Here is a 19869-nt window from a genome sequence, read left to right as displayed (position 1 = left end):
CATCACTTTCAGATTAAAAAGGAAACCTAAAAAGGTCCTGAGAACAGCATGGAGGAGACAGTGATTTACCACCTGGTCTTCCCCTACAAAAATAAAATTTTGTAATAGCATAAGATATTTCAACATGCAGTTTCTATTTGTTCTTGTCACATTTGAACATAAGAGAACAATTTCTGAGCATTGGGTATACAAAGAAATGACAAATACACATGCTTGACTAGAGCTGCATTTGCAAATAGAAAGTGACAAAAATATGGGTTTGGCTGTACAAATCTGTCCCTTTTTTCCACAAAAATGATACATGTACTTTACAGTTCCATAAACACAAGTGATTTAAAGCATATAGTGCTTATAACAGCCAGGTTGAAGCTCCTTTGTAAATGCAGCCCTTAAAACAACCAAACACTACTTTTCTGGGCTGCTGCTTAGGAAAACACCATTGAACGCTTACAGATGGCAAATAAAAAAAAAAAACAACAACTTTTGAAGCTGGAGTCTTGCGTGGGAATTTTGCCTGAGGAAGCAGGCAGGATGAGGTCTCACCCTGTGCACTGGTTGCTAGAGGAATATGTATTACAAAAGGAAGCCACATAATAAGGCCACGGTAGATCTGACTTACCACAAGAGCAGCACGTGAAGCAGTTGGTATGATAGAGGTTACCCATGGCCTGGCAAGCCTGGCTCGCTCCATACACACCTTTTCCACACTTTATACAAATACCTACAAAGCAGAAAGAGAATCAAAGTTAAAACCCTCAGCAGCTCCTAAAAACAGCTCCAGGCTGTTGATTCACAACACTCATGATACCCCCCATCAGGCCCTAAATCAATGAGCTCCTCACTCTGAATAGATTCAAGTACCCAAGAGAGCAGCAGGCGGCTGGAGGGAAACAAATGCCTGGAAATTAACCCAAAATTAAGGGGGGCAAGCCTCTGCTGGTGTTTCAATCCATGGAGACTGAGGCTATCTAAGACAGAAATCCAGAGGAGGCAGGTGCAAACAGAAAGGAGAGAAAATCCACACTCTCTGGAAATAACTCAGCTTACCCAAGAAATAATTCAGTGGGACCTTCACAACTAAGTGCTCCACCACATTATATTCAACAATCACTAATAAAACAACAATTCAGTCCAAACCCAAAAGGTTTCTCTTTGCCCCTCTCCAGAAATGCAACACCAGGAGTGTTGGTCCACAGTGAAAGCCACACAGCACTGGAGGAGTGGATCTGTCAGCCACATTTATTAACTGTTCAACTCTCTGTTCACAGAGCATGTAACCTCCCAAACAAAACCTGGCACCCTACAACACAGAAGAGCAAAGCTTCTCCCTTCCTCAGGCACAAATGCTGCTCGAGTGGGGTCAGAAATTCACCTTTGCTGCCCAGGCCTGCCCTGGGCGATGCCAGGGATGGTTCCAGGGAGTCCTCAGCAGACCAAAGCACAAGGAGCCAACACAGCAGTTGGCAAAGTCAGTGGTCAGCTCCACACAGGGCAGGCTCACAGGGAAGGTCATGATGTCAGTAAGCTCTACAAAAAGGCGGTTTTGAGGTGGTTTGGGGTTTTTTGTTTTGGTTTTTTTTTAAAGCAGTTTCCTCATAGTTGTAGTTTTAAGACTCGATTGCCTATGCATTTATTTCTACCTATGCATAACCTCTTTTAAAGTAAAACCAGAGCAGAGAGATAATTCAAGAATCACTTTGGTTTTGTATTCCCATGAAGAAGAAATGAAACTCTGGAGAATCCACATCGTTCTGTCACACACTCAGAACTACTGACTTTTAATTTTTTCTGAGATGTCCATTGGTCTCTATTCCATTGCAGCAGGACAGTACATCTCAAGTCAAGGCTGTATGATCTTTTCTTAAATACTACAGTAGAAAATAAAAAAATGAGATTTTTTGCCTCACACAACTCTAAGAAACTGCTGTGTTCCATGTGCTGTTTGAGGCCCTATTTCTACAAATGCCTGCACAAGCTTCACATTAATCACTGGCATCAACAAAACTGCTAATACACCCAAGAGCCTAGGAACTCAAGAATATACAAAACTGGGCTTTTATCACCCAGAATTCTCCCCTGCTGTGCTGTAAACATCTTACACACATCCATGGAAAACACAAAATCTGGCCATGCCAAACCAAGACCATTTCTGCAACTGAACTGCTTCAGGTCAGTGCAGCACAAACACCTGAATGGATGATCAGGTTAAATGGGATACTGGCAAGTATACACAGGACTAATTCCAATACTTAAATGGAAAGACTATTCATTAAACCATGGGTTTCTTGGTGTCTATACCTTTAATTCACTTATTTCACATCAGGAAGGGAGATTAGCCTTTCATTCAATAGCTCAACAACCTGGCACAATGTTGCCATTTTAGACAGTGAACATATTTGTCAAATGAAATGATAATTAAAAAAAATCTAATAATTACTATTTTTAAATGTTAAACCTGATTTCAGTATCTTAGTGAAGCAACAACTCTAAGTTTAATATTAGCAGCTAACAATGTCCCAAGCTAAACCTGCAATACAAACTAGCTGCCAACTAGATCCATCAGTTTATTGCAAACAAAGTGCTAAGAAAATGCCGGTCCTTAGGCTAGCTCAGCCCTGAAAGGAGAAATGGGAATTTCAGAACATTTGTTGCCTTATCTAAGGCTGCTATTTATTTATTTATAACCAAATGTTATGGAAAACATCTGCTATTTGCCATGAGTTAATGGTTAACTGATCAAAGATGGCTATTGATTTCTGTGGGCACTGTGATTGGAAAAGGTCCTGCGAGGCAGCAGCTGCAGGAATTCCTCCCAGCAGAGCACAGCACCCACCAACCTGCTCTGTCCCATCCCATTCCAGGAGCTCTGCAGTGATCCCAGACCCCCAGACAGGGCAGGAGGGGCTGCACACCCACAGGGAACACGGGGTGCACACCTGGAACAAGCCTCCTCTTGCTTCTGTTCCCTACCTGGTGTGAGGTTTCAGTTCACTCCTGGTGGGGCAGAGAAAAGCCCTCCCAGAGCTCCCCAGATACCTGCACGCTTCCTGCCCAGCTTTTCACGCCAGCCATGTACCTGGGGACTGGCAGCTATTGACAGTCTGACTGTGAGGTTATGCTGACAGACCTGTAACACCTACATTTTCCCATTTACACTTCACACTACCCAAAGAGGAGCAGAAATCCACAGCCTGTAATTCTCTGGCATTTCTGTCTATGAGCTCTCATGCACAAATCTACTACAGCCCAAACTGCTTTGATAAATGAAAGTTATTACCTCATTTCTTTGCCATTGCTCCACTGAACCATGAGCAGCAGAAGAAGGATTTATTGTGGATATTAAACTTGCATTGGCCTCTCCAAGCAAGTGATTCGTTAGGAGCAGCTGTCAGTTTGTTAACTTGTTTGCTCTAAGAGACTAGTCATTAACTCCAGGAATGAGTGACCATGGAGATGATTAGCATGCTAAAAAAGCCTATGTAAAATTCCACAAGTGTATGCTGGAAAATGTATATGCAGCTGCAGTGTGAGTAGTGTGAGTTCATAAGTGCCCAGGAAAAGCCCTGATTACATGGCTGTTCAGGTCTGGTTTTCCACCAGCCACAGCCCAGACTGCACACTGCAAGCTTGTGAAAGCTTTGACAAGAACTACATCACTTTTTCCCCCCCATATTTAATTCCCAAGCTTGTTAAAATGCCTATGAAGAACGTTCGACTACAGCGCAAGCATGTCTTGTTTCTGACACTCCACTTGACAGGACTTCAGATCAACCACTTCAGCCTTTATAGGATTCCTTGCCCCTCCCAGCACCTCTGTTTCAAGCAGTCAGCTGTACCTCCAGCCCTTTAACACATCAACTCTTACATTTCCACCCAAGTCATCAGCTCCCTACAGATCTGGTGTCTCTCTCTAGCTAGAAAAAGCTGTTACAAGGTGTTGCATATACCTAAAGTTTGCCTGAGAAGGAGCACAGAGTCGCAGCATTCCTTGGCTGCAGTGGTGTTTGCATCCTCACAGAGTGTTTAACCAAAGAGAGAGACTGAACAAACACACTCTGTGGATCACAGCAGCAGATGACCAGCACAAATTATATAAAAAGGGACTCCCTGCTGGAGTTTGCTACAGCACAGGGCCAGTGCTCCCCACACCTTTAAGCAGGCCACTTCACTGAGCCTGAACAGCAGTCAGAACATCATCTCTGGACATGAGCCAGGAGAGCCTCCAGCACTGTGTGGCAACAGAGCTGTCAGAGGCACTCTCTGGGAAACTAATGCACCACCAAACACCACTGTCAGCACCAGCAGAAAATCAGACGGGTATTTTCTGATGTAGGCACTGATTTTGCTCCCAACTCAAGACCAAATGCAATGCATTATAACAAGCCAAGTGTCAGCAACACTTGGATGCTCTTTTGACCATGCCAATACAGGCTGGTACTTTATACAGACTTCCCAAGGCACCCAGAATTAGGAAAAAGGCTATAGAGAAAGGTTAAATGCAGAATGTAACCTGGCAGGTATACAACCACCTTTTGGCCAAGCTCTGTCCTCAGACACATGTGGAATTCAGGCTGTGCCTAATGCCATCCTTACATAACCTGAAGTCAGAGGTTTAGCACAAATGCAAGAAAAGTGGTACCATATGGCCTCTCAACTTCAGCAGCTGTGGGAGCCAGGGGAGAATCTGGCTATGGACACCCTGACACAGCTCAGGGATGAGCTGCAGCTTTACTGTCTTACAGCCACACCGTGGCTGTAAGATCTCCAGGATAACTGCTACATGCTGCCTACAGCAGAAAACAACCAAGCCCTGTCATCAAGAGTTATGGTAAAGCTAAAATTAACAACTAACACATGGCACAGATGACTCCCTCCCTGCCTCTGCAGTTGTGTTAATGCTGCAGTGCTGGGAAAAGGGTGGGTGAACATCACGCTGGGCCACTGCAAAATCCCCTCTCTCTCAGACAGGAAAAGACCATCTCTACACGAGTCCCCAGCGAGATTTTCCACACCTGTGGCCTAGCCAAGGCACAGGGCAGAGACATGGAAACCTACTGCCACGAAGTGGGAAGAACAAAGGAGGAGGGAAGCCTTAACTCAGCTCAAGAAACCAAACTGCAGCAAGAGTGGCCAAGCTACAAGAGCAGGAGGGCTGTGGAGGGGCTGTGCCAGACCCTGCAGGTGCCACTGCCACGGGAGGTGTTTCCACCCTGCCTGCAGCCAGTGATCCCACTCCTGGGCACAGCAACACAGGCTGTTGCTGCTGCCTGTAAGGAATGTTCTGCTCGGGAGACAGGTAAACAGGGAAGCAGCAGCGCTGCCCCCGGCCCGGGCAGCCACACCAGCGCTGCCACAGCACCTGCCCGAGCTGAGGCAGCTACCGTGCAGACATCCTGCAGGGGTGGGGAGAGGTGACTTCAGGGGAGAAAAATGCTCCTTTCCTTCCAGCAACCACAGGAGGAGGGATCTCCTGACACACACGTCATCCCCCAGCCAGACACGGAGAGAAGGAACGAGGCACCTGCACGGGGCAGAGCCGGCAGGAGCGAGGGAGGCAGCCCAGGAAACCCTCCAGCCCTCACCACCCTGGAGGGCTTTAGCCTGTCACCTGGCAGATACCTTGCAAATGCACCAAGGATTGAATATCTAACATAAAGTCTGGTATGTACAAGTTATAAATAAATATATCCTGGACGCACTCAGCAGCAACATCCTGTGATGGGAATGATGGAGGGACTGCCTGGCTAAGCTACAGGCACTGCCCTCTGCCCCAGAGGAAGATCAGAAGACACCACAACTTGAATTAATGTTAAAAATGACAGACTAAAAGAAGTGGGAAATGCTCAAGTAAACATTTTAGGCTTCCCTCCCAAGCCCCAGCCCATCCACACCTGGCACCACAACACCCCACAGCCAGGAGGGATCTGACCCCATCCAGTAACACAACTCTGGTTTGCAGGTACCCACACGCTCCTGGCAGTGACTGCTGGAGAAGCATGGGCCACAACACCTGACACAAATCACAGCTTAAGCAAAGCAGGACAAGAAGCAGGCTGTGGACTGTGAAACTTTCTGTTGTCACTGTTAAACCTTAGCGAGATTGCCCCACAACCTTGCTTTTCTCCTCAATGAATAAACAATAAACTACTTAGGCCCTTGAGATATGTATGGGCTGACTTGAAAAGATCTCCATCACTTCAGTGACTGCCTGCTACAGGAGGCTTTCCTCAGGCTTAGGGCAGGACTTGTGTAGAACTCTAAGCAGAAAAATCAAAATCTGAGATTAATTTATGTTTGTTACAAATGCAGCAAAGTCCACATTCACGGGAGGTTCTGTAGAAGCAAAGCTCCACGTTCTAACTCCAGCTCCTGGAATACCTTTCGTTACCTCACTCTGCCTGTTGCTTAACGAGGCTGTGGATTGTGTAGGACAGAGCTGCTGGGAGAGGTCATGGCCACGAGGGAAGGCACTGGGACAGTTCCAGGAATGACAGTGCTGATCAGGGCACAGGAGCCAAGCTCCACCTGCCTGAGGGGTCAGCGCTGCCAGCAGGACTCAGCCCATTCCTGCTTGCTTTTAAAGTAGCCATCCACAGTCTGTTCTGCTTTGTCATTAACTTCCCCGAGTTTCAAATGCAGGATGAGGTGATGGAAGGCTGCAGAAACAATTCTCCAACGCCACCCTCCCTGACATTGTATCTTAGCAGCTCTGAGCCCAGGGCATGTCTGTGCTGGTGCATTAACCATGGCAGCTCCAGGTCAGCGCTGCCGAGTGGGAGATGCCATGGGAGCGGTATCAGCTCTGATTAGCAGCTGCTGGAAACTGGAAGGCTTTTGTTACTGTTAAAGCAGATCCACCCAGTGGCACAGTGAAAGCCTGAAGCTAGCGCAGCAAATGCTTCTTGCTTCATCCAGTATGTGAAATTCTTGCTCTGAACCATAAAATTACTGATGCTATCTGCACAGGGTTCATCCTGCTCCACAGCCCTGCAGAGCTCCCTTTGTGTGCATCCCGCTGCCGCACAAGGCACGGCACAGCCCCATTGTTCTGCCCCGTGTTTTAGTTACACTGACACTTGGTTTACAAATATTCATTCATTTCTCTACTTCTTGATTTAGTGCATGGCGGTTCCAGGATGATTTATACTTCTTACTTGGCATTTATAGAAAGATCTTTTGCTAGTGAGGCAATGAACTGGAAGACGGAGCAGTTCTCGTGGCTGCCCTCTCGTCTGTGCCACTTTGGCTTTGTCTGGGATTCACAGCTCAGCTCACTGCCCAAAGCTCATGCTCAAGTTGACAACCACAGCACAAGGGGACTTGCAAATAACTTTAGCAACCGAAGTACTAAGCAAAAATAAAACGACAGAGAGGAAAATCCTGCTTGTAAAAGTACCTTGTGAATACTGTGATTAGCAAAGCAAGGAGACAGATACAGCTGGGGTGGTGAAGGAGGGCACCAGTGGGAATGGATAACTTGGAGGGAAAAGTGTGTCTGTAAAGCACCTTTCCTGTCCTACTGCCCTCCACTGCTGGACACCTGAAGGCTGTGGACATGCACCCTCTTCCTGCCCAAAGGGACCAGGTCAACAAGGCCCTTCAGCTCCTACTTTACCTGGAACACAGTGACTGTAATCACACACACAATTCAGCCTATTTGAGTGCAAAATTTCTAGCACAGTGGTAGTAGCAATGAGGGGAAGACAGACTAGGGCCAGGAAAAACTGGAGCTTGTACAACTGCTGGCAGAGGAGGACACACCACCACATCCCCAGCAGACACACACACAGGTCCCACAGCCAACAGAAGCGAGCAATGCTCCTGCAGGTCCTAGTTTTAGTCCAAAAAGGTCTAATACCAACATCCAAAGCTCTGTAGTGCCCCAGGGCAAATTTCTTGTTGGGAATCTTGTGTAAAGCACTAGGGGCATTCACCCAGCTGCATCCTTGAAGTGAGTTAGGAAGAGGGCTGACCTTCCCACTGCATATCCCAATAAAATGGGCAACAGAAGAAGTGGCACTTCACAGATGGTGGTAGAAAAGATGAAAAAAAAATTACTTGGTTTTTAATTAGCACGGATACTGCAATTTATACCAGTGCTTTAACTGCTGGTTGTACCAGCTGGAGATCACCTGAGCTGTGGGGTGAGATGCTTGTCAATGCCATCACTTCAGACTTTGGCACAGTGCAGGTCAGACTGCAGGCCTGTTAAGGTTTATTTAAGCTGTTTTCCAGTGGCAGGTTTAAAAACATTGAGACAGTTTTATTACAGTAAATAAATAATAAAACAAATACTTAAATCTCATATTGTCATCATCTTTCCTTTGTGTTTACTGATACCACACATTAATAACAGCATATTTATCTACACATTGCAGGTTTTTCCTATAGAAGTGACAATGTTCACAGTATGGAACCAGCCAGAAACTCTACTGTACCAGCCTCCTTTTCCAGTTTTGACTTGGTTGCCTTTGGTCTCTGTGTCTTGGCTCCTTTCTATTAAATATGAGTCACTGACACCTGTGTGGTCTTCAGAGAAAAGGCCTTCTGAGATGACATGGAAAAGACAGAATCAATTTAAATGTTTCAGCTTACAAAACTCTGTGCAACCAGGTAACAGCAGTGATACTGAGAGCACCATCAATGCAGCCCAAATACCCTGAACTCCACAGCACGTCAGAGCTGCAAACATCAGCTGCACAGACGTCAACTTGGAGAGACTTTTCATTACATTCTCCTGACACTGCACGTATGAGTCATCACTGTAATATATGGCACAAAAAGGTCATATATTACAGCTGCCTTCCTTGACATATTTCAAATGGGCTCATGATTAAACAAGGAGACTAGTCTAAAAGTTTCCAGGTGCACTTTTCTATTTTCTTAGATAACTGGGCTATTTCCAGAAGGAGCATGACAGCCTGGAAAGCCATGGCATTACGTAACACACTGCTTCCAAATCCAGCAGCTCCTTCCACAGGCACTGCAGCCCTACATCTCCACCACCCACCCTGCAAAGGTGCTCACACCCACTCACTCGTTCTCACCTGCCACAGGGAGGTTCTTCAGCATTTCCAAATAGCTTTGCTTAAACAAAAGCACACGTATAGGTAGGTATTATACCAAGCTGTTTAGAAAGGCTGAACTACACACTTAAGGAAAGCTGGAAATGACTTAAAAACCTGTCACCTCAACCCTCTGAACCAGTTTTTTTCAGTCACTGCAAGTCAAGTGACTCAAGGATGCTTTGAGAACATCAGGAGGAGGAACGTACCTTCCTGTAAGGACACCCTGCAGGAACAACAGTTTCAGAAAGGAATTTGTCATATATTTCTCCCACCTTCAGCTCATGAAGGACCTTAGTTCTGAAGTACCTGGCAGGCCTCACCTGCCCCACCTTGGCTACAGTGAAAGGCTCAGTCTCCTGTGCAGCAGGGAGGGGCTCAGTGTTACTGCAAACAGCCCCACTCCTCTCCTCCAGTGGGACAGGAAGACACTCAGACTGTAAGAAAAGCCTGTCCTGATGTAGCAAGTTGAAAACCCTTGGGACAGCTGGTCAAATACAGCTCCAGTGACATGTAAACAGGATATTCTAATTTTGCTTCCTCTACCTTCGGGAAACACTAACACCAAATGCTATATCTGTAGGCTCATTTCCTTCCTGTGGATCCGACTGGGAGAAGAAAAAAAGTAAAAGTTAGAAAATCAACACCCAAAGCTGCCCATGGGTTCAGCTGCTCTCCAGTGCAGACCTAAGGCAAACAAGTGGTGGTTGTTCCGAGCTTTAGTCAGACTCCTGTCTACAGGGATTCCCGCCAGAGGACAACTCTGAGTTTCACATATCCATGGAAGGACCTGAGCTCCACTCTCCCCTTCAGTGACTTGCTCCCCACAGCAGCTGTGGCCACACAGCACCACCCAGACCTGCAGGAATGGACACATTTTTGCTTGACAGTGACCCTTCTGCTGAGGTGGGCAGCAGTTCCAGGGACTGAACAGACCCAGCTTTACAACTCTTAGTACCACAGAAAAAGATGCCACAAAGTGTAAAGCACTGATAGTTTACTCCACACTGGCAGGATTTCTGCTAGGTCAGGTATTGTCTGTCTGGACTGCTTTGACTTTTTGCTGGCTCAGGTATTGTCAGTCCTGGCTCAGGTAACAGTCTGCTCTCCAGCAGCTGGCGGGAACTCCAGGGTACGTGATCTGTCTGGAGAATTCCACAGAAATGTGAACACACACTTGATCTGCATCCAAACGGTATCCAATGATCCAGAAATGCACAAATATCACACTCAGGACCACCCCTCTCCCCTGTTTTGACCCTGACTGTCATCTTGACATGAAATGGGAGCAGAGTGGGTATAAAAGGCCAGAAAATTGGAAAAAAAAAAAAAAAGCACAGTTTTCCCTGTAGAGAATGGGAAGTAGGAAATGGTCTTGGTCATAGCACTCAACTAAGTATGTGTTGCCTCTGCTGGTACACCCAGTTATGTCTCCCACCTAGTGACAGCTGGCAGACTGTGTGTGTACAAACACTCTTTTTTTTGTCACCCACCTTTTATACCCTCGTGTCTCCTCTGCAGAACCTGCACACTGAGGAGACAATGCACAAGACACTGACCAGCAAGTCAGCTCAGGAAGGGCCTGGCATAAAAGGCAAACCCCAGCCATAAAAGGGTTTTGGCATCATCTGCTCTTGTCACAACCTGCCCACTGCACCTGCAGCCAAAGCCTTGGCCCACAGCCTCGATGGAGAAACCTGCAACCACTGCAGCTGAAGGGCTGAGCTGCTCCCGTCAAGGAACACGTGTCCTGCAAACAGTGAAAGACCCTGTGGCCTCAATGGCTCATGTCAAAGGCCATTTGCTTGAGGGCAGAAAGGATTTATCTTTCCAAGTGGTCACTGTGCATAGTGACCTTGGTGCCCAACAAGTCTTGTCTTCACAAAACAGCTGCCAACCAGCACTGCAGGACCCAACCACATTTCAGAGCAGAACTAGCACTGGGTGCCTTCTCCACACTCACCCTACTCACCACCTCCACACCAAGACAGCCAGGCATCTGCTTTTTAAGCTGCCTTTTGAAAGGTGGACTCCCCTTCTTGTGGAGCTGGATGCCAGACTCAAGTCAAAGTGATGAACAAGAGACAAAATGCTCTTCTCTCCTACTCCTGACACCCCACCACCCAGAAATCTCTTATTTAGTAAGTAACTCATCAGCTCCACCACCCACGGTCACAAGACAGCAAAGGAGTTGTGCCTAAATTTCTCACAACACTTACAAAAATATAGCTAGAGCACAGTTGTGGAGCAAACTCCCCTGGGACAATTATTCCTTAAAAATCTTTCTAGAAGCAACAAAAAGCAAACTCAAGAACTGCAAAAGCAGGGAAAGAGTGAGCAGATAGAAAAGCCTGAAGGGTTAGGAAGGTAATTTGCCACGTTGTTAGCTACAGCAAACATCTCCAAATAAATGTGACCTTACACAATTTATCAGCCAAACCTCCCTTCTCCATTTTGAAAGGTTACACAAAGTGGTGAAATGTTAGCTAATTTACGTCTTAAGAGGACTGGCTAAAAAATAACATAAACCTGTAATCTTCTCCTAATTTTAAGTGAACACTTAACTGATATGAGAAGCCTCTATTCATAGCCACTAAAAGGAGCATTCATTCCTCTTGACATCATCCCTGTACTGTTATGTCTTGATGCAATTTTCAACAGCAGGTGAAACCACTAAAAATTGGAAACAGTGTGAGAAATTTCCCTCTCTCTGGTTTTAATTAAAATACTCAGGAAAACAGAAGTGATAAAGAGAGGTAACTCTTTCCACCTCAGCTGTGCTGGCTCTTCATCCATGGCTGCAGAGCCCGCTGCAAACCCCACGTGCAATGTCAGTGGTAAATATTTTCCCTACTACTAAAGCAGTGGTTCAGATTAGGATCATGACAAAAGCAATAAAAGATAATTCACATGTGATTATGATCTATGTGGTAACTGTTGGGTGCCCTTTTAAGCTCCAGAAGATCCACCTGAGAAGTGGGCACCAGAGGAGCTGCCACTGGGAAGCTGGATGAGGCCTGAGCTTCCATCTGGGCACAGGGTGGGAGCTGGCACATCTCCCACCCAGGACTACCCACACCAGCTGACACAACCCACTCCCAGCCCCCTATTCAGACACAGCTCTTGTGGGCAAACTGCCCAGAACTGAGGGAGGACAGGGTATGTGGGCACCCAGCTGCCAGGTGGATGCCCAGGACGTGCCCTCAGCTTCAGAATCCCCGTGATCCAAGGCAGCTGGGTGTGAACACCAGCTCAAGATGCTGTTGGCTTCCTTTGCCACAAGCACACACTGCTGGCTTGTGTCCCCTGGACCCCAGAGGGCCTTTCTGCAGAGCTGCTTTCCAGCCAGTGTGTCCCCAGCTCGTGGCACTGGGTGAGGCTGTTGCTCCCCAGGGGCAGGACTTGGCACTGCCCTTTGCTGGACTCCCTGAGTTACCATATTTCTCCAGCCTGTCAAGGTCCTGCTGAACTACACCACATCCATCTAGTCTATCCAGCACTCCTCCCAGTGTAGGACAATCTCCAAGCCTGCTAGAGGGGGACTGTCTCAGTTTAACGAGATTACAACTTAGAAATTAAGAAACTTCAGGTGGAAGCGTGGAAAAGGAAAAGAAACAGCTTTTTATTAACAAAATCTGAATAAACAACAAATGGTGCAAAAACTTTCGGAAGAAACAAAACCAAGTCCCAGTTCCCCAGGTGGGGGGAGAGAAACCCACGGCAACCCCCACCCCCTCCTTGACTCCCCCCATCCCAGGAGAAACAGACTGGGGGTGGGGAGGGGAACGGGAAAAACGGGACACTCGGGAAAAAATTCCAACATCTCTTCTCCAACCTATGACAAGTACTGTGCCCATCACCCAGGTGTCAAACAGTGCTGACTTCTGAGATGCACCAGCAGTGACTGGCCTCCAACCTGACCTCGTCTCACTGGTCACAGCTCTGAGTTCAGCACCTTAACCAGCTTTCAGTCCATCTCACCATCCACTTATCCAGCCTGTATCCACCAGGTTGTCTAGAGGGATATTATGGGTGACAGCATCAAAAGCTTTGCTAAAGCTGAGCTCAGTGACCACTCCTCCCCCAACTCACCAAGCTCTCCCTCACAGAAGGTCAGCCCAGCACCCTGCTCCACATGTTCCCTGGTCTTCCTTTTGCTAATGCATCTGCAGAAACACTTCTTGACTCTCACACCTTCCACCAGGCCCAGCTCCAGACGAGCTTTGTCTCTCCACACCCCAAGCATGTGTAGTCTGACAGTATTTTTATATTCCTCCCAGGTCACCTGTCCCTGCTTCCACCCCTCACACATTATTCAAATCCTTTTCATCTCCTTTTCAGAGCTCCTTGCTCATCCATGCAGGGCTCCTGCTGCTTCCTGCATGTCAGGATGGAGCATTCCTGAGCTTGGAGACTGCAATCCTTGAAAAATCAACCAGTTTTCTTGGACCCCCTTTTCTCTTTTCCCTTGCTACTTCAGAACTCCTATAAGTCAGTAAGGTACAGAGCTTATATTCACTATTTGAAGTCAGGTCAGTGTACAGAAATGCTCTCCCCTTTTGAAGGTACTCAGAGTCTGGACTTCAGTTTTCAAGTAAAGCTTTTCCTGTCTAAATTCACAACAAAACGCCGTGGGTAAGCAAAGAGCTACCCGTGAATATTTACACATTAAATGGCCACTCAGAGATTTAACTCCCCAGTGGATTCTCTTTGGACTTACAAATAAGCATAAATACATTTCTGAGCCTGACCTTTAATCAAAACATTCCAGATCAGTGTGTAAATCACTCAGTTGGATTTTTTCCTTCTCACATGTTAAATCACTACAGCACAGCCTAATGCAACCATTCCCTTAATTGCACCAAAGCCCTTTTGAAATCTCTCCTTTCACTGTATCCACTAAGAAATAGGTTCCTCAGCGTTCCCTTTAAAAAAAACAAAACAAACAAAACAAACACAACCCCCAAAACTTATCATTTGAAAACTAGCTAAATGAATTAGTCTAGTTGTTGGGGTTTTTAAATTTATTCTCGCTTTTTTAGATTACTAGAGCCTTTGTTTCCAGATGAATATAGCCTCTTCTGCAATTATATCCATGAAAATAAGGGTAGCTTTTACTAAATCAGTGACAAGTCTCTCTACTGTGTTTCCTCTGTAAGGTTAAGAGGGAAGTACAAGTTGGTACTGAGCTGGTGCCTACACATCCCTTGCTTCTGCCACTGGTGCCTTCGAGAGATGAATGATTTTATAATTTCTGGAGAGGAGCTAATTGTCCATTTTAGAGAAGGAATCATTGTTTATCCTCAATTAAAACAGCTCATGCTTCACTCCAGTACCAGTCACAAAACACCTCCTCTCGTTGTCTTTCACCACAGGAGAGAGATGTCTCCAGGCAAAGCAAAAAGCCCCGAGGGATCACCCCAAGTGGTTGCTGCCTGTTGGTTTTCAGCTGATGGGAGGCACAGCTTCCATCCTGCAGTGCAGGCAGTGACTCAGGCTGACAGCCATGGCTGGTGTGCCAAGTGCTCTGCTTTTCCCTGCTTCCCACCTCCAGGGAAGCCTCCATGGCACACCACGTAGGAAAAACATGTATCTCCTTCCCTGAACCAACAGACGCTCAGTCCAGGTGTGTGCTGTCATCTAAGTTAGCTGAGCAACTTGCACCTCACCGTGAAAAAAAGCTGTTTTCCTCTGCAGTGAGAGGTTTAAATCCTGGCCAGTACCTCAGTCCTTCACCTGGTGAAGCAGGGGTAGCTCAGCATCTGCTGCCAGCAGGACCTTCAGCTCAGACCCAAAATCCTGGGTGACCCCCGGGCTCCAGCCTCCTCTGCCCCTGCACAAGAGCCCAGGGCACCACCTGCTACTGCTTCTTAACAACCTGATTGTGGAGCTTTTCAGAGAAGAAAACTTGAACTATTTTATTCCTATTTAGGATTAAGCTTGTGGACTGTCCTCTGTCCTGATCTACCCTCCAGCCTGCACAGAACAGAACATCCTTATCTCACCTCTCCCCTCCCCTTGTGCTTAGAAGTTTGTGCCCTGGCCCTGAGCTGCAGGATGAAAACAAACACGCAACTGTTTGTTCCAAAACGGTCACACCTGACCTTGGAGTCAGTCTTACCCTAATTTAGATCCCAAGAAAACACTTACTCTGTTGTCTTAAGTCAACTGCTTGGTGAGAAACTGTAACTTGCACAGTCAAAAAAATTCAAATAATTTGTTTGCAGGCTTGTTGAACACTTTTTCTGGCTGGTAACTGATTTTCTGGGGAACAGTAAGTGTTCCAGCAGGAAATGGTGTGTGCAGAACTGAGCCTGCACAGCAGTGTACCCAAGTCCCAGATCTTCCTTTGAAACAGGAATCCCTCTCCAGCGTTTAGGGAGATTTTTTGCACAAATTTCATGCACCTGGGCATGCAGCTCTTGTCCCATGAGAACGACACACTCCCATTCTTCTCCCTGCATTTTCGTTGCATCCTAATCAAGATTACAACATGTAAAAGCAAAACTAAAGTTATGACCTAACATTCCCCCACAGTGCCTCTATAATTTGGTGCCCTGCTCAAATTAAAACCAAAGTGTTTTTATCCCACTTTCAGCTCAGCCCTGGTACTGGTGCTCATGGACCAACAAATATTGCTTTGAAATGGCAAAAGCCCAGAAAACAGTGGGGGGGACACAAATGCACAGGCATGAGCTTCATAATAAAGGTGAAATAATGTATTTCTCAAAAATTTAGGCAAATATTACCAATGTATTTGCCAGAGCCCTCAGCAGCCCTCTCTCCTTTTCTTGTGAATCAAATTTCTCTCTCCCATTTTACACACTGGATAGGAACATTAAGTCAAAAGCTTTCCAAAAAGCACGTGCTGGTGAGCAGTGGGCATTCCCACAGTGACTCACCCTCTATTCCCTCCCACCCTACCACTGCACACCTTCCTCTCTGCTTTTAAGTACCACAGCAAAATTCAGAGTGACCTGGAGGACCAGAGCAGCCAAATCCTTGCAGAAGCCTGGTCTCTGTACAAGCCCACATTGGCCTTTGCCTTTGGGAGTTGAGAGGGGACAGGAGTCAAGGCAGGGACAACCCCCACCCAAACATCAGAGGAGAGAAGAAAGAAACAATTGGGATCAGCCTGTGCACATCACCCTCACCCAACCCGCACAGCACCCTCACCCAACAATGCAGGATGAGACAGCTGGAGGAAGAGGCACCTGGATGGAAAAGGGGAAAGTGGAAAAATTCTTTGCCACTTGCTACCCTGACACCTGTGGTGTCACGTCCAGCTAATGTTTGTGCCTGGTCTTGTGCTCTCAGCAGCCTCCCAGAGCCCCCCCCACCCCCCAGCACTGCCCTGACCTCCACGGGTGGGGCTCAGCTCCACGCTGGAACAACACCCAGCACTGCTGGGGGACAGGACACTCAGTCCCCAGCCCTGCTCCCATCCAGCCACAGCGGCCTTTGGCAGCCCCTCAGCCTGTCATCCCATCTGCAGAGCAGGGTTAGCAATTCCCAGGCAGGCACCCCGTGTGGACTGACCAATTTGGGAATGGAAGAGCTCCAAGCCAATACTCATTATTTAGGGGGTACTTAGTCAGAAAAACAAAACCAAGTCCTTCTCCTGGACCTTGCAACACTTCCCTTCTCTGACCTGGCAATAATCCAACACAGGGTTTCCCAATTCTGCCAGTCCAAAAAGCAAAACACCCAGTCATTTCAAAGGAAGTTGTGCCCACAAAGGAGCCCAAGATTTGGCCTTCAGCTCAGGAGCTCTGGGTGTTTTGTTTTGTGGGTTGTTTTTTTCCCTCTTTCATGAGCTTCGGAGGTAAAAGCGAGACAGGGGTGCCCAGCCAGAGCCAGGCCACCCCTGTGGCCAGGGGGGTTTGAGCTGCTCCCCACTCCTGCCACCCCCATGGGGAAGCCAGGCAAAGCCCCTGGAGGTGGGAAGCAGGGAAAAGCAGAGCTTCACACACTTGGCACACCAGGAAGCTGATTTGCAACTCTGCACTTGGCACTTCTTCAAAGTGTTTTCTTTGGGAGAGCCTCTGGGGAATCACCTCTTTCTGGGATGGTTCTTCACTGGCCTGAACACCTCCCAGGTGTGGAACAGGGGCTGAGAAAGCCTGTTCCCAAAAGAGTTAACAGCAGTTTGCTCTTACACAGCATGCAAGGCTGTTTCAGCCTAACCCAAGCCACCCCTTCTCTTTTCACATTTTCTTAATAGGCCAGGGAGGTTTTTGGGGTCCGACTTTTTAAAAAGTATGGTCTGGCACTCCAGAGTCATTCCATCCCACGTGGAATTGCCCCAGTGCTCTAGGGCAGCGTGGGATTTGGTGAATGAATTGCCACATCTCTGCTCTGCCAGAAACTACTGCAAGGGGCAAACCTTGCCTGTGCTGCATTCAAAGCTCCAAGCCCAAACCTGCCATGGATTTGATTTCTCTCCTCTCTCTGAACTGGGCAATGACCTGTTTGCAGGTGTTGCTTGTGCCCTGCACCACTCTCCAAGACAGGCAACACCTCCCAGCACAGTCACTCTCACCAACCTCACACGGCAACATCTCCCTCAAAACTAACACACAGAAGGGCTGGGAGATTCTCCCTGCGGACCAAGCAAAACCACCAGCTTTTTTCTAATTGTTTGTAAGCCAGCATCTGAGACCAGCACCTGATGGCTGCCAAAAGTTCATTAAAAAAAACATTAATTGTCATTAGTTTCTTGGGGAAAAAAAACACCAAAAAGGCAACAGTGCTGAGAGCCCCCCCAACACCTCCTGAGCAGGGTCAGGGTGATCTCTGCAACCACCTGCAGGGCAGTGGGAACAGGGGGCACGTGCACTACCCGTGTCTGTGCCTGTCCTCTGCTCTGTGCACCCCCTCCAGGTTTAGGTCTGGATACCTTTAAGGACTTCTGTTCTGGGCAGAAGACAAAAGCAGAAAAGCAGAGGATGCACAACCACTATCCCAACACGTGCATCTTCCACCCATCTCCTGTGAGCAGAGCAACTTGGGAACTCTGTGCTAAGAACTGAGTTGGTACAAGCTGAAAAGGTCAGCAGGACAGAGCATCACAGCCCTCTTTCACACCATTGACTCCACCTGTTCTTTGTTAGTTATATCACAATTTGCAGGAAATTGGTGCCTGTGTCAGATACCACATTCCCAGGCAAACTGCACATCTCTTTTACAGCCCCAACCCAGAGCAGTGATGATACCTGATCATTCCATGGTGGGCATGACCTGGGAGGTGCAGAGGCTGCTGGACAAGTCAGGGAGAAACATGGTAAGGGTAAAACACTGATGTGAATTTACTTATTCCGTGATCTCTGTGGTGTAATGAAAACAATTAGAGATGACTCCAAGAAACAAGTGATTCATGCCCTCATGAATGACCCCTAAACAGAACTGTCATGAATGAGGCAGGACTGGATTTATTACGTGTTACATCTTCTAAATAAAATTGTAATTAGTTAATACCTTGCATGAATTTTATTTTGAGATGCCTTGAGGAGTTTTTTCCCCTGCGTTAAGGCACTAAGGTCTGAACCTGAGTCATGGGGGGTTTCCAATGGAGCAAGTGCATCCCTTGCTCTGAACCACTTTACAGGGCTGTACCACAGAGGCCCAGCTCTGCTCTAGCCAGGAACAAGTACAACAAGCCAACACACTTTCCAAGACAACTGGCTACTGACCCACACCTCGAAAAATTACATGCTTATTTCTCAAACCAGCTCAAAATTTGGACTCTAACACACTTGACTGGTGTGCAGATCTGTTTTCTATTGAGTGTTTAGATCTGGGAAACATGGCTTTGATTAAAAGTGGGCAACCCACCAACTGCAGAGAATTTTCACATAACTGCCTGGCAAAAAAAAAAAAAAAGAAAAATAGAGCTGCAACAGTTATTACCATTCATCAAAACTTCTGCCTTGTTCCCTGAGGAATTGCCTGTTTCCCCCACGTACACCTGAGAACTGGGATGCTCAAGGTTAACAGCATGGCAACTGCCACAACACAGAGAAACACTGAGACATCCAATATTTTACCAATTACAGCTCTTTCCACTGCCTGCTACACACAGTTGTTTTGCCTTAGCTGATGCTGGGCTCCAGTATCTTTTGCTTCTTCTATCTTTTTTTTTTAAAACAAAACAAAACAAAAAATCAACATTCTTAGCTTAGTTACAGAGAGATGGAAAGAAGAGTGACAGGTGAGACAGTCCCAGAGACTGTTGGTCTAATCCTGCTGCATTTCATATGGATGACAAGAACAGACAGGGCAGGAGCCAGCAGCACAAGCTCAGGTTAGCACACTTTTGAGCAGGGGAAACCATGGATAAGTGACAGAATTTATCCACTATCCCCTTGCTCAGAACCATTCCAGGGACTATTTTGCAATCATTCAACATTTGGCCCAAACAAATGGATTTAGTAGGAATTTCACACCAAAAAAAAGACAGAAAACCAAGGTCCTACTCTAATGCTACTGAAGGCAACGCCACAAGGGCAGGCAAACAGAATCAAGCCACAGCAGCAGAGCCCCCTCAATTCAGGCACGTCCAGGCTTGATTTATCACATTTATTAACAAAGTCACACTTCTCCCCTCTTTGGTAGAAACCCCCCTCTACCAAAGGTTCCTAATCAGCCACGCCCTGCACACGTGCTGCAGTTTTGCACTTGCTAAAGACACGCACCAAAAGGAATCCCAAATTACCTGCTAATTGAAGTTTGGGACACCTGTGAACAGCTGCCTGACACGTGTTTCGAGTCCCCAAGAGGGACCCGTGTTCAGGACTGAACCTTT

General features: G+C 47.0%; 1 protein-coding gene across 1 annotated transcript in view; it reads right to left on the bottom strand.

The window, feature by feature from the left end:
• The window catches only part of WTIP (WT1 interacting protein), an 83625-nt gene that overhangs the window by 52414 nt on the left and 11342 nt on the right, over window positions 1–19869 (bottom strand). Inside the window, exon 2 of the mRNA XM_027701526.1 lies at window positions 620–721. Coding sequence (XP_027557327.1) covers window positions 620–721 — 102 coding nt within the window. The remainder of the gene's footprint in view (window positions 1–619; window positions 722–19869) is intronic.

Source organism: Neopelma chrysocephalum, unplaced genomic scaffold (assembly GCF_003984885.1).
Source record: "Neopelma chrysocephalum unplaced genomic scaffold, ASM398488v2 Primary Assembly neopelma1_159, whole genome shotgun sequence".
NCBI classification, from domain to species: Eukaryota; Metazoa; Chordata; class Aves; order Passeriformes; family Pipridae; genus Neopelma; species Neopelma chrysocephalum.
The sequence above is the reverse complement of the archived record's forward strand: the minus strand, read 5'-3'. Positions and strand labels throughout refer to the sequence as shown.